Source organism: Raphanus sativus, chromosome 2, assembly GCF_000801105.2.
Source record: "Raphanus sativus cultivar WK10039 chromosome 2, ASM80110v3, whole genome shotgun sequence".
NCBI classification, from domain to species: Eukaryota; Viridiplantae; Streptophyta; class Magnoliopsida; order Brassicales; family Brassicaceae; genus Raphanus; species Raphanus sativus.
In genome coordinates this window covers 38,810,719-38,826,543 of record NC_079512.1, presented here as the reverse complement: position 1 = coordinate 38,826,543, position 15,825 = coordinate 38,810,719, and the positions used below count along the sequence as shown (strand labels likewise).

General features: G+C 30.2%; 1 protein-coding gene across 1 annotated transcript; it reads left to right on the top strand.

The window, feature by feature from the left end:
* Window positions 1-14,707: 14,707 nt before the first annotated feature.
* Window positions 14,708-15,551, top strand: LOC108841314 (EPIDERMAL PATTERNING FACTOR-like protein 2). Its single transcript, XM_018614085.2, has 3 exons — window positions 14,708-14,965; window positions 15,052-15,086; window positions 15,162-15,551. The coding sequence occupies exons 1-3, from the start codon at window positions 14,881-14,883 to the stop codon at window positions 15,414-15,416; spliced, it is 375 nt and encodes a 124-aa protein (XP_018469587.1). The 5' UTR covers window positions 14,708-14,880; the 3' UTR covers window positions 15,417-15,551.
* The last annotated feature ends 274 nt before the right edge of the window (window positions 15,552-15,825 follow it).

The following is a 15,825-nucleotide window of genomic DNA, read 5'->3' as shown; positions in this document are numbered from 1 at the left end:
AAATAAAACATTATAACTAAAAAGAATAAAAGATTGAGAATCTTAAAATTTAGAGAAGGCTAAAGGTGGTGACTAAAAAGAAAAGAGAATATAAATGTAGTAAAAAAGGGGCTCAAGAAGGTAGTAATTTTGATAAGCCAAACAATTGCCCATTGAATCAGAACATTACTATTTTGATAATTTAAATCGAAATATTATTTTAAACTAACATTTTCAAATTACACATTTATTTGGCTCCGGAAAATGATTTTATTTTTATATTATCTAGAAGCAACACTTTTTTATTATCATTTGATGGGTGTGAATGATTTTAAGTGAGGGAGATAAAAGGTGTGTGTGGCTAAGAGGTTAGCTCACGTGTAATGATACATCTCCTTAAACTTAAGACTATTTATCCAACCAATTATAACAATAATAAATCATATATAGAAGAAAGCTTAAACGCTCGATAAACACGGACGATTTTTTATTTATTTATCACGGACAAATTAGAGGAGCCGATACACACAAATACAACGCAGAAACGTGTTCACATATGTAGTCGAATATTACCCATAAATTACAACAATTACTCGATTCGTGAACACATCTAAATGTATCATAGTAGTGAATCTTAACAACTGTTCAAGCGTAAATTCAACACTAGCTTGCATGGATGCAGTTTATCTAAGCCCATAATAAATATGGAATCTTTTAAAACTGTTTTAATGCAAAATCTAAACATAGTATTTTGCTGGAACGTAGTAGCTAAACTATTTCATACAACGTGTTATAAATTTATACTCCCTCTGTTTCATAATACTTGATGTTTTACCTAATGCACAAAGATTAAAAAAATTATATTTCTTTAATAAAAAATATTTTAAAGATATAATTTTAAAATCAGTTAACCAATAATTAAAAAGACTGTAAAATCTAATTGATTGAACAGTTTCCAATAAAGTTAAAGTAACCTTAAAATCTCAAAACTTCATCTAATTTGAAACAAAATTATCCTTCTAAAACATCATCTATTATGAAACGGAGGGAGTATTCTCTTTATATACGAAAATTGATGTTTTTATATACAAATGGTTGATGTTTTATTTACTCAAAAAGATTAATGTTTTATATTTAACCAAGGTATTTCATTTTATACCTAAAACATAAATAAAATCTGTAAATGTGACTAGTATAACCTTATTTGGAATCAATAAAATTAAAAAAAAAACTAAAAATTTAAAATATGAAATTAATTTTTATTAATATGCATGTAAATCCTAAAACTTCTTTTGTATAGAATTTAAAAAATAATTTTGCATGTGCCATCACCATAATGATTTTGAAAAATGACAACATGAAATAGTAATAATGTACATCTAATATTAATTTATATTTTTTGGTAAGTTTTTATAATATGGTAATAACTTATAATTTTTTATTGATACAATAACAAATAATATAATAGGAGTAATAATTTTAAGATAAGTATTTTATTGATTTTATCTGTGAAGATTTAATTTATAAAGTTACAACTATTTAAAAAACATTTTACTATTAATTTATAGTTATTATAATTATAAATTAGACATATTGTAATTCTTATAGATTATAATTTATTTTTATAATGCACATGTGATGACGGAAGATGAGGTGACGAGCGTGTACCCAAGAACATAATAGGATTGGTGACCCTGAATTTATGGTGGTGGACCATTTAGTGATGAGGTGACTTTCCGGAAAATGGGTGACTTTCTCGGAATCTCAATCTATTTTCACAGATTCATTCCCTTTTGGTGTCCCATTTTCTTATTTTTCTCTTTCCCCCTTTAGGTTTGTTAGTATTATTACTTTATACGAAAAAAGAAAATTCAATCCAAACTCTAGTTTAACTCTACGATGCTTAATCCGCATTTCAGTGGTAGTTTTTTTAGTTTCCAGGCTTAGAATAATAGTAGCCGAGAAAAAACAACCGAAAATATCATTTATTTTCTTTTTGATTGAAGCAAATATAAGCTTTTTGCTTGCTTATCTTTTTTTGTTTTATTTTTAAATGCAAAAGAAAAAAACTAATTGTTATACGTGTGTGTCTACGATTCTACATTTATAGTGGCAAGTGAAGTTCGTAGTTGGATTAGCAGAAACTATTACCTTACTATAAGCATTTGACGACTTCAGACTTGGAAGATTATTAATCACTTTTCAAATATACGTGGTCATTGAGGGCATGTATTTTTTATGATATTCATATGAGTGTGTATTAACTATTAAGTGACTAATTATATGGCGTTGTTAATAGTAAGCCCTTTTTCAAAAAAAAATTATATGGCGTTGTTTCTTTTAATGACTGGGAGATTTGCCTTACGTGTGCATGAACGTAATTAGTGTATTAGGAAATTAGCAAAAGACACGTGTCTATTGCTGGTTAAATTGTCGGTTTGTCGAACTCTTGCTCCTACCTGTCAGTTGGTAATATGTACCGATATTTTTTAACACTGATTTATTACTCTCTCTGTTCAAAAAAATAGATATTTTAGATTTTCACATATATTAAAATTTGATTACAAATGCATTGTTTTTTGTGAACAACAAATTTTCATAATTTTTATCCAATAGAAATCTAATAAACAACATTATTTTTTTTGAAATTTACAAATTTTCGTTAAATAAATATACATTGAAAAATTTAAAAATGAACCTGTTTGAAACAGTTTTTTTTTTAGAATATAGATCTTTCTAAGACATGTAAGAGAGTATGATATTACAACTATAAATAAGATTATGTAAACGATTCAATAACAGCGGTGAAGGGAGAAAATTAATTTACATGGGTCAATTTGATAGCACTTATATTTTACAAGGGTCAACAAATTTAATCCTTTAGATTTTTATGCAAGAACTATATATAAACTTTTCACAAAATTTCACATGCACATACCACTGCCCTAGTTATGTTATTGTTCGACAATCAATAATACTACCTAAACAATATTACTTATCTTATGAAATCTACGTATAACCGCATCTTGTTCATTCTTTTTATTCAAGTAAGAATTTGGTAGAAGACTCTAAAATAATAGTACTTTTAATTTCTTGATTGTTAAGTAGGTTGCTAAATTTGATATTTGAAAACATAAGTCAGGATAACAACCGTCGTGTCATAGGTTTGTACGCGTTACTTTTACCAAATATCAATATAATACTTCCTCGATATCAATTTAAATGGTGTTTAATGCTTTTGCACAGATATTAAAAAACCACATTTTTTCAGTTTGTATTGGTTATTGATATTAAATAAAACTAATTCAACCAATAAAAAAATATAGTATTTTGTAATTGATCATAAATTTTGAATGACACTAAATTTTGTTTAGAATAATAAAAACATCACTTATTATGAAACAAAAATAAACGGAGGAAGTAGTATATATACTTTTGCTTTATTTTGTAATAATTTAACCAATTATTAGTTTGATTTTAAGTACTAACTAATGGTGGCCGTAGGAAATGCTTCGTTTATTTCCATCCTATGTCGTTTCAAGAATAAAACTCATCTCTTTCTTTTCCACCAGATTTTGCAATTGTATTTCTATGTTTTTTTCTAAATTGTTTATTATCGAGAGAGAAATAGAACGAAAGTGACAAACTCTAAAAGCTGTATGTTTATTTTAGTTAGATGAAGATAAGGTTAGTTGACAATTTTTGATCTTTAGTCACAAACTACCCCTATAACAACGAGTGACTTATATAATGAAATAAAAAGACCAAATGTGATTCAGAGTGTAAATTACTTCGTTACCGCACAAAAATTAAGAAACTTATTTTCTTCTAAAAAACATTTCTAAATATATAATTCCAAAATTATTCAACTAATTATAGAAAACTGTAAAATCTAATTGGTTGAATAATTTTCAATAAAGTTAATTTTAAAAATTCAAACATCTTATATTTTGACAACATAAATTTTTTAAAACATCATATAATTTGAAACGGAGAAAGTAATATAAAAGAAAATATATTAATATATTATATATATACATTACTATTGCATTAATATAGTAAATGAGCTTTAAATTTTCCATAAAAGAGAAAGAAGAGATGGGACTATTGAATGATTGGAACATAGTAGATTTACTAGATGCGGCTCATAGCATGTGGTAACATATAATATGATTAGTCAAAAAGCCAAATGTATGGTAGTGTATGCCCATTTTGCTTCACTTGTGATGTGCCATGTTAAAATAAATCTGGACCCTTTTAAGTAACTGATTGATGCATAGAATGTGGAGAACCATGTGATTTTGTCCCTCCTCCTCCAGACTCTCTGTCAATTCTACAACAATATCTACACTTTTGTCGTTTTGATTAATATATTAATTTGGTATATATACTTTCTTACATGATTAATCTAATATAAATCTAAGATATCAGAAATTGTTTTTATTTTTGGTTAATATTAATCAAAATTATACTGTGCTGACATATAGAATATAGAACTATAAAAATGAAATTTAGGAAAAATAGAGACACTAAAGCTGACAGGTTTGGTGTTTTAAACTTTTTTTTACATTTAAGTCATCTCCAATTCCACTCTATTTTTCATTTTAAAATAGAGTTTAGAGTAAAAATATTCAAATAGTACTTTATTTATTATTTTATAATAGAGTAAAAAATATGTTTATTCCAAATATACAATAACTTGTTTATTTTTTGTTCATCACTCTATTTTTAACTCTAAAATAGAATACAAATGAAGCAAACTTCAATTCTATAATAGAATTACTATATTTTAGAGTAAAAAGCAGAGTAACCCATTAGAGATGGTGTTAGACTCCAAACCAACAAGAAAAGATAGATACGCCGCTGGACTCAAGTAAGGTTCTTGGAGTATAGATTAAGTCGGAGCCAATTTTGAATTGTGCTGTTTCACTGTTTATTTTGCATATAAGGAAGCATGAATCGAGAATCTAAGAGCAGGCGCATTAGTGATGCGGTAGGGGAGTTCATCATTTTTTTATTTTTTTTTACCTTTTCTGTTTGATTTTTTTTTTTTTTAAAAGAGGACCAATAGCGGGCCACCGCATGTCGTGGAGCCCGCGCTACAGTTGATGAATCGGTTCATGCGGAAGGATCGTGGGGGAGATGAGGTCGTGACTGTTTCATTATTTTATAATTTTTTTTCTTGATTCTCGCACGAACTCGTCGACAAACCCGTTGATGCGGATATCCTAAGAATCATAGTTAGAAGATTTCTTTTAGTCTCCTTTTAAAAAAATATTTTTAATCTAATTAGTTAATCATGAATCACATTTTTGGATATATGAAAAACAACATCAATAATATATCCAGGCTTTTTTTCTTTAGAAAAACCAGTTTCTTTTTGTTACTTCTTCTGTTTCAATATACAAGATATTTTAGATAATTTTTAATGTTTCATAATAAATAATTTTTCACATATCTAGATAATTAACAAATCTTGCAATTTTGTTTTGGTGGTAGAATATCTCGCTGGTTTTCGAATAATTTGTAAACTTGTTTCAGTGGTAGAATTAGATGCTTCAAAAGATGGTTCATCTTAGGTCGTTGGATGAATTCATTTTGCATGGTAAAAAAATATAACGTTGATTCGAGATTGGGTAACATAGGATTCTTCTAAGTATTTTTGGTTAATACTAGATCTTAATGTTGTATGCGTGATTAAATCTCTGTAAGATTAAATTTTATATTCACAAATTGGTTAATGAAATTTGAAGCTGAGAAAAAAAAAACAATTCTTGGACGAGTGAGTGAAAGCTTCCATCTAGTTTATCGTTTCAAATCTCCAAACAACACCTCAATCCATGAATTTCATGATCCAATTAGTCAAACCATTTTATCTTTAGTAGCTACATGGACACGTGGAAAACTTCCTTTTTAGTCAAGATTGTGGACGTTCATGTTCCTCTAATTATTACATGCCTATAACAGATCACCGGCTGTTTTTGGTGTTTACAAAAAAGAGAATACTGTTAGAGTGTTTTCATATGCATATAAAGTTAGAAAATACGTCTGTATTTTAACTAGTAAAACATTAAGTACAAAATATTATGTATAATTAAATCAAATCCTTTTCGAAACCAAAAACATCTGATGTGTATCATAAAATCACAATATCTGATAACGAAATGGAGTATACTGTTGTTGATTATCAAGAAGAATTCTCAGTTAGTTTATGTTGGTATTGTTAACTTGTTATCATTTTAGACGTATGCGACTGTGACGTTATAAGGACTGAATCAAGATAACTTTTTTTGATTCATTGATACATTAGAAACTATAATAATATGTGCGGTAGCTTGGCAATTCTTCTTTCTATATTTTTTTGGGTTTGCTGTGGATATTTGATTAAATATCTTTTGCATAAATTTTCTTTTATATATGAGACGAAAGTTAAGTGATAAATCTGTTTTTCATCTCTTTTTTTTTGAATTCTGTTAGAGCTATTATTTCGTTTATATTTTTCTTTCAGTGTAAGGTTTGATTTAGGTTTGTATATGGTTTGTAATAGCTACAGTTTTAAGATAAACAGTATAAAGAAACTAAGAAAATTTAAAAGCAAGGAAAGGGACGGTGAAGGCAACGGTTTTTACAAATTTACATAATGTCCCAACTTCCATTCAGTTGTGAGCTGTTGCAATATAGTTTGTGTTTATCAAACTACATCACTTTTCATTTCCTTCTCCCCATTTACTAATTACAGAATATAAAAAGTATGTTATAAACAGCTGATAAAAGATGAAAGCAGCCAAAAACCTGTCATTATGGAAGCTTCAAGTTGCATATAAAAGAAGCGAAAAGAAAAAGCATTAGCTTATGAGATGCTTAGCTACCACCCATCAATTCTCCACGGAGAGAAGATATACAAATTTGGACCATTCCAGTTATCTCTAATGGACCTAATATTACTTAATTGCTTTTTGATCAAACCAAACCATATTTTGTAGCCACTCGTGAATCCCATACTGATCTCATTTGATCCTAAACCACTAATTACCATCATAATTTTGTCATCACATTCATACAAAGATATCAACATTAAATTGTTCACAGTCGATCTGGTTGTGGTTAACATTTATATGAATATCTTTGGAATTTACTTTATGTTCTCATTCTATATTGTTGAAAGAGTGAAAGAGTCGTACTTGTTTGTAAGAATGTGTATTTTGGCTTTGGGTTTGGTTTACCAAGGATTCGTCTGAACCAAAAAGTAGCAAATATCAGTTTAGTAGAACAGAAAAACAAACCAGTATTTATTGAGTTAACAATTTTTTTTTTACATATTGGTTTGTTCTTTTTGCCGTCTAAGAACAAAAATTGTTTTGAGGGTTTTAAATTTTGATGATAGTTTTGGTTGTCACTTGGGTCTGGGAATAAGTTTCATATTAATGTGCATAATATTATTTCCGTCTTCACTTGGGTTCGGTCCAGAGCCGACCGAACTAAGCCGAATCTGTCAAATCCAATCTTTTGTAAGTAGCCGTAAAATTATGAAGCTGGATCTGGATTCTAAGAAGTTGGGTCAAATATGGAATACTATGTAAAGCAGCAACACCTCTTCACATGAGCTCATCAATAAATTTCTAGAGACAACAATCACATCTCAGCGTGGAAACCACTTGGGAGTTGATCTTGTTTCTAGGACAAGACATGTTCGGATCATATTCCGGCCAGTGGTGGAGGCAGTTCATAGTGAGGTCGGTCATATGACCCATGTGAAATCAAGGAATTTTTTACTTGTGTTTTTACGGAGAAGATTGAGAAAATATAATAAAATAGGCTTATTGACCCATGTAATATATGCTTGACTCTAAAACTGATCCTGATAAAGACTTTGGCTGGCTCCGCCACTGATTCCGGCCGAACATTCCGGGGGAGGAACAGGAAAATGAGACATGTCGGTACAATAATCATAGACCATATGGTTCACTCGGACCCATCTATAGCGTCGAGCTTCAACCGGACTCAATTGGTGGTACGCACTGCCTTCTAACCAATTCATTGGATTAGCGGGACAATCTGCTGGTCCTGAAACCGGACATCCTTCTATATCAAAATCTTTATAGTAAGCATAAAATGGCACTCCCGACCAATTGGTCTTTTTCTAATCCTCCACGTGTTGCCCAATCATCGGCTTCCCACAATTTGGAATATACACCCATTGGTTGGAATCTTGGTATGGTATTTTCCTAACCTCATTGTTCTTATAAAACCTGATCGGCACATTGTCTACGTAGAACCTACAAACCACACATATTGGACGTTTAGAAAATGAATATTAGTTTTACTTACGTGAATTATTGCAACAAACAGATCTACATTTGATTTTTCTTTTTTTTTTTTTTTTTTTTTTAATAAAAATATATTATAATCATCCGTAAAAACGGGATTTAGTTTCGATTACAAACTCGACTCGAACAAAAGCTTCCATGCCTATATATTACAACAACTAGCTTCGCCCACCCACTAAACCCGGCACATTCCGCTAGAGTGTTTTTAATAAACCTAGAAATCGAATCCTGTTCTCAACCATTAACGAAAACCACGAAGAAGTGAGGTTCTCCTCGTTACCGAGGATGCCGGGAGTCCCCGCGTCGTTTCTGGAGTAGCTAGGTTTCGATGAACTCGCCGAAGCTTATAATCGTCACCACCGTGAAGCACATAACGCTAATGAAGAAGGAGTGGAAGACATACCATCGGAAAAATGCTCCAATCCCGCTGTACAACCCCACAAGCGCCATAACCGAACTAAGCCTAAAAGACCCAAAGGTCTAAGAAGCCCAAATCGGAGAGCAAAAAGACGGGACGAGACTACCGTAACACCCTGAAACCAATAAAGCTCTGAACCTGCAAAAGAAACTGAAACAACACTACTTCGAACCCGCCAAGGGAAGGCTGAAGCATCGGGATGCGTTGAATCACCATTAGGAGTCACCAAAGCAAAAGAAAACCCACAAACCACGCGAGCCTCTAATGCCAAGCCCAACGCCGCCTCCGAGAACCGGAGAACGGAAACCTCTTGCGGACAGGAAACAGAGCCGGTGACAACGACTCCGAACAAACAATGAATGCACCCAAAACAAATATGCGGACAGCTCTTCCTCTGCTTCTTCTGATTCTAGTCGCAGTTTCAGGTCTGTTTCTTCTCCTCTAATGATACAGGAACCATCACATGACCGCGTAGACTTTTGCAACTGTTGCAGAACGTTAACTCTTTTGTTCTCTTTCTGTAGATTATTGCTTTAGTAACAACATAACAGTCTGGTTGTCGAGAGAAGTGACCAACCGTTACAGTCTTAACCATGCAACCATAAGCGACGCAGTTGAGTCAGAGAACGGTGTTGTCGGGGCTGACGACGGGTGCTCGGATATTGGTGCTTCTGTTCTCAGAAGAGGTGGACAAGCTGTTGACGCCGCCGTGGGCCGTGGCTACTTCCTTATGTGTCGGTGTTATTAACCCCATGTCTAGCGGCATACGCGGTGGAGCCTTCTTGATAATTAGATCTATGGAAGATTCAAAAGCTGAGGCCTTTGACATGAGAGAAACCGCTCCATTAGCTGCTTCTAAGGTTAAGGTCCCAAATGCCTTAGCCCAACAAAGGTTAAGAGTTATAATTTAACCTAAAAGGTTGTGGCCTTTGTGGGAATAGCTTTTTTCTGTATAAATTGCATGAATTATGTACGGAAAAAGTGCCTATTTCAATATGAACTTTACGCGTCGTGTCTATTTCTTCACAAACTTTGTAGTAGTGCGTATTCCACACTGAACTAAACAAATTTTTTAAAATACTATATGAACTTTATGCGTCGTGTCTATTCCTTCATGAACTTTATAGTAGTGCGTATTTCATATTGAACAAAACCAAAATCAAAAATACTACATAGACTCTCAAAATCGTGCTTATTTCAATATTGAGTGTTAAATGTGTTAGTCATCCGTTAATGTATCAAAACAACGTTATTTTGTATAAATTTATGAAATTAAAAATTAAAAATTAAAAATAAAATACACTCTCAAATTTGTGCTTATATATATTGACTGTAAAAAGTAATAGTCATCATTGATTTTATCAAAAGACTATTTTGGATAAATTCTATGAAATTGTCCGTCGTTTTTTATTTTTTTCATTTTACAAAAAATTTATCCAAAATGACGTTGTTTTAATAAATTAATGTATGACTTAACTAACACCTTTCACTTACTGACAAAGAAAGACTAACATCTTTGACAGTCAATATATATATATATATATATATATAATCACGATTTTGAGCGTCAAAGGTGTTCGTCTTTTTTTTTGTCAGCAAATCAAAGGTGTAGTCATATATATATGTACATTAACCGTCAAAAGTGTTAGTATTTTTCTGTTTAGGAAATCAAAAGTGTTAGTCATACGTTAATTTATCAAAATAACGTCATTTTGATAGATTTTATAAAAATAAAAATTACAAATTTACGGATAATTTCATAGAATTTATCCAAAATAAAATCTTTTGATAAATTAAAACATGACTAACACCTTTGACAGTCAATATATAAGTACAATTTTGAGAGGTTTTTGGTAAATTAAAGAATGACTATTACATTTGACAGTCAATATATATAAGCACAATTTTAAGAGTCTATATTTTATTTTGATTTTTAATTTCACAAAATTTATTCAAAATGACGTTGTTTTGATAAATTAACGGATAACTAACACATTTAACGCTCAATATTGAAATAAGCACTATTTTGAGAGTCTATACAGTATTTTTTTATTTTTGTTTAGTTCAATATGAAATACGTACTACTATAAAGTTCGTGAAGGAATAGACACGACGCATAAAGTTCATATAGTATTTTAAAAAATTTGTTTAGTTCAGTGTGGAATACGCACTGCTACAAAGTTTGTGAAGGAATAGACACGACGCGTAAAGTTCATATTGAAATAGACACTTTTTCCAATTACGTACCCGTTGTAGAAACGGGCCGATAACAGGCCCATGGCATGGATACGACGAACTCACATCTAGGAAGACTATATGGTCTTACAAAATGCCCAATGGTACAAACCGGCTAAAATTATGATTGTTGCAGTAGAATAGCCAGCCCACGAAAAATGGGCTTAGGGTCGTAATTATTTAGTCCAACACCTTTTCTAAAATATTCTGAAAACTACATTTATTTTCAGTATTCGAGTATATTTGGAGAAAAAAACAAAAAATAGTTGGATCTATAAATTACTGTCAGGGTTTGAGTTTTTATTTATTGGTTGTAAAAGTTCATGTTTTCATAGTTTACATAAATATATACTTACCATACCACCACCTAAATGTTTAAGCTTGAATTAAAAAGAAAATGTTTAACAGCGGTTAACTGCACATAGCAATTGACAATATAATTGTTTTTAATCATTGCAAAAAAGAATTGGGAAGGGTGAGCGAAACGTGACGACACAATTCTATATTAATATTATTATTTAGTAATTTATTTTTGGTCTGAAATTATCTAAATAATGATTTTTTTTATCAAGTCCTAAATAATGAATCTGTAAGAATTTTGGTGAGAAGATTACGAAAAGGCAAGGACGCACTGTATTGGCCGGTCAGGTGAGGTGGGTCCTTTTACTGCTCCAGTCAGTCTACTACCACAAGAAACCGCAGAAACCAAGACTCAAAAAGCAACTCAATTTTATAAAATACAGAGAATATAACTTCTTTTTTTTGGGCAACTGATTACTTAGATTAATTTAAAGAAATGTTTGACCAAAAAAAAAGATTAATTTAAAGAAACAAAGCATAACATATTTTTTTAAGTACTTTAGTGACTAAAAAAATCAAATATAAACAGCTGTGAAGGAATGTCAGTTCTTATTAAAATCCTTGAATATTTACTTTTAAGTTTACAAAGAAAATAACAAAATTCCTTTAAATTTCTTGTCTTTTGACCTTTATCTTTTTATTTTCTTCTTTATAAAGATTCATTATCTTCTCTTTTATATACTAATTTAATTTAATGTATTTTATTATTTTCAAAATTTTAATTTTAACTTCAATTTTACATTCTTATATATTTTAGTCTTTTTATTTGGTTAATTACTTGATATTTTAACTGTTCTCTTTCGTCAAAATAGATTATTCACCCTGCTTTTGTTACCTACGCATTTCTTCTTTTCTTTTTTTCACCTTGTTCTTTTTTTTTGGATCAATTTTCACCTTGTTCTTTTTTTTTGTTTAACTATTTTCACCTTGTTCTTGTTTTATCTGAATCCCGTTAAGTACTACACATCATATATATTTAAACAGTGTATATTTGTGACAAAAAAACAGTGTATATAAAATATGGGAGTCCCGGTATATTTTGTATTTTTCTTCTTAAATATTCTCAACACATATATTTGACAATGTGATGAATGATACAAAAAAATATAGTAAAAAATATTCATATATTAACATATTATATATATCAACGCTTACATTGTCAAGGGCTTGTTCAAGCCATCGAATCGGACCGAAGACCGGTGAAACTCTACGGAGTATTATCCGACATCAGAACTCTTCAACTATTTTTTTCTTCTCTGCTTTTCAGTTTCATTCCTCGAGATCGTAATGGGCCTGCTGATGCTCTTGCAAAAGCATGTCTTTGTAACAAACTCATTAGTTTGGGCTTTGGCCCAATCTAGATTTCATTTTTTAATCAATTGGTTGTTAAAAAAAAAATATATATATATATATACTAGTGATATTCCGGTGCTACGCGCCAGGTTCGTATGTTATACTTTTACATAAATATATAAATTATTATATGGTCTTAACAAATAAAATATGTTAAATATAAAAATAAAAATATATTAAAATGATATTTTCTGATCTTTATTGATAGTGGTTAGTGACCTTATTTGAAGTTGTTTAGTTCAAAGTAGAATAGGATAAGTAGTTGTTACTAATAAATTTAATAAAAATAGAATAAAAAGCCGATAGTCATAAACAAAGTTGATGTTTTATATAGAAAACATACTTATATTATTAATTATTAAAGTAACTATAAATAAACTATAAAACTTTTACTAATATATTTAGTTCAAATAATAGAAAGATGTAATACTGTTCAAATTTTATAAATTTGATAAAAAATATGGGTGAAGTGTCAATTTTTGATAAAATAATTGGTGAGTATCTAATATATATTTTTAAAATTACCATGTTGACTTTTAAAATATAGAGTGCGAGCTGTATGTGTTACTTTAGTTTTAAGGTCTCTCAAAAAGATGTATCTTAAAATAAGAAACATAATGGAAGATTTTGTATGTGTTCATAACGAAATTCTTGTTTGTCCACCCTTATTTAGAAATATCAACGAATCTTAATATTAATCTAAATATGTTTTTAGCTAAAAAACTATAAATGGTTCATAAACTCCTCTATTTAATGGACTACTTCTATTTTAACCGGAATATAAGAATTTCACCAAATCTTCCTAGTAAAAAATCAATTTGTTAATTAGTAAATGAGATGTTAGCATCTATAACGATCATCAGAAAGATAATTTCTAACTATCTGTGACATTCGGGCTTACTGACTTGTTGCATTTAGTAATGGTTTTGACAATAAATGGTTAGTGTGGTGCAAAGGATTAATGGTAAGGGTGGTGTGTGGTTTACATCAATTTTAAATAACTTTAGCAACCAGGCAACGTTTTTAAATTTCTCTCAGATTGGAAGTAATGATTCTTTTTGTTTAGTTAAGTTTTATGAGTATATTAATCATGTTCACGGTTTTTAAAATGTACACACGGATAGCATGCATCAGGGAAGTTATTAGTTTCCTTGTACAGTGTAACATGGGAAGATACCATAGAGTTTATGTGCCAATACCAATAGACCAAATGTTAGTCTTTTGGACATGAATCGTCATCAGTTACTAAACATTATTAGATTGGGATAAGTAGAATTTCTAGATTGATTATATGGCGGTTACGTCGATTGCATTGAAGAAGGGGAATCGTAGAGGCTCCATTTTCCATCGTCAACATCAAATATAAAGAAATCCTATAAACCAATGTTTTGACACCCGACCCGGACACTGAATCGGACAATTTACCGGGTCTCTGGATCATTGGATCAACCGTGGGTGAACCGCGGTTTAATAAATGAATTAGTTTTATTATAAGATAATATATTAGCTATGAAAATAAATATATAAAAATTAAAGTTAATATTTTAAATATTTTCAAACATAAAGTAGTAGTTTGGATATGTATCTATTTTATGTTTAATTTTTTTGAAAATAATTAACTTTAGTTTCCATTTTTGTATTTTTATTTGACATACAAAATATTAAAAAATATTTTAAAAGTATTTAAAAGAAATATGTAACATAAGAGTTATGAAATCTAAAGAAAATCAAGACATAAAATTCATAATAAATTAAATTTTCAATCTAAAATTAAAACATCATTGTAATAAATTGTCAAAACTTTCAATCTAAAACTAAAACATCATTGTAATAAATTGTCAATAACAAAAATAAACTAACACCTAGTAACAATTAACACCAAAACACATTAAATAAAGTTGAGAACAAATTTTAATTATTAAAAGGAGAATGTCACATGTCATTTTCCCCCAAGGAGAAAAAAAACTCAACTTTATTATATAAGATATATATATCAACGCTTACATGCATATATGTCCGTGCGTGTAGTATAGTTTAGGAAAAAAATATTTGCCCTTCAAAGGATAATCGAGTCTCCTTTTATTTTCTTACTTACAAAAATCTTCTTCTACGCATCAAGACGCAGTGAGAGAGAAGAGAGAGAAGAGAGAGAAAGTCCGATTGTTTCTCCTGTAAACTGCAAAGTGCAAACCGACCTTGTGTCTGAAAATGGCTTTGTGCAGCAGCCAATTATCAAGCTTTCTACTGATTTTGTTGATTCTCAATTCGACCCATTTCAGTCCAATGGCTAATGGTAAATGGGTCAACGTCACATTTCTATATTTTAGATCAAAATTTCCAAAATCTTAATTCTTCTTTTACTTCTTATGACATTCTCAGGTAGACCAGAGCCAAACTCGTATGAAACCACTAATGTATAGTTCTTCAACCTCCTCTCTTTTATTTTCTTCTAATTAAATTGATTTTGAAAATGTCACTAATTTTGACAGGTAGGTGATCAAGACCAGAAGATGATGATGAGAGGTTTAATAGGATCAAGTCCACCAAGATGCGAGAGAGTGAGATGTCGTGCGTGTGGACACTGTGAAGCAATACAAGTTCCTACTAATCCTCAAACAAAGCTTCATCAATCTCCTTCTTCCTCTGAGATTATCAATCTTGATTACACCAGAGGAGACGACAGTACTAATTACAAACCAATGAGCTGGAAATGCAAATGTGGTAACTCTATCTATAACCCTTAAAGAAATTCCTTACTTTTGATCGATACATTTTATTTCTTTCCTTTTGGGTTCAGATTCTAAAGTATCTGTGTACATATATGTATATACGTTTTAGTTGTAATCTTCTGAGTTTCTAAAAATTCTGCGTTATTTTGATTCTGATGATGTTTATTATTATAGTATATATATATGTATATATGATGTTAACAAATAACAGAGATAAACAAACATTTTTTTGCTTAAAATTTGAGACAAATAAAACTTGTGTTATCGAAATTGATTTTTTGATTATTATAGATAATGGATTTTGATTTTGCAAATTGTGAAAGTTAAATCTTTTAAAAATAAAGGTAATATGATTAGAAGAACACGCATCGTAAACAGAACGCACGGAAACCTATTTTCAAGACGATTCTGACAAATACCAATT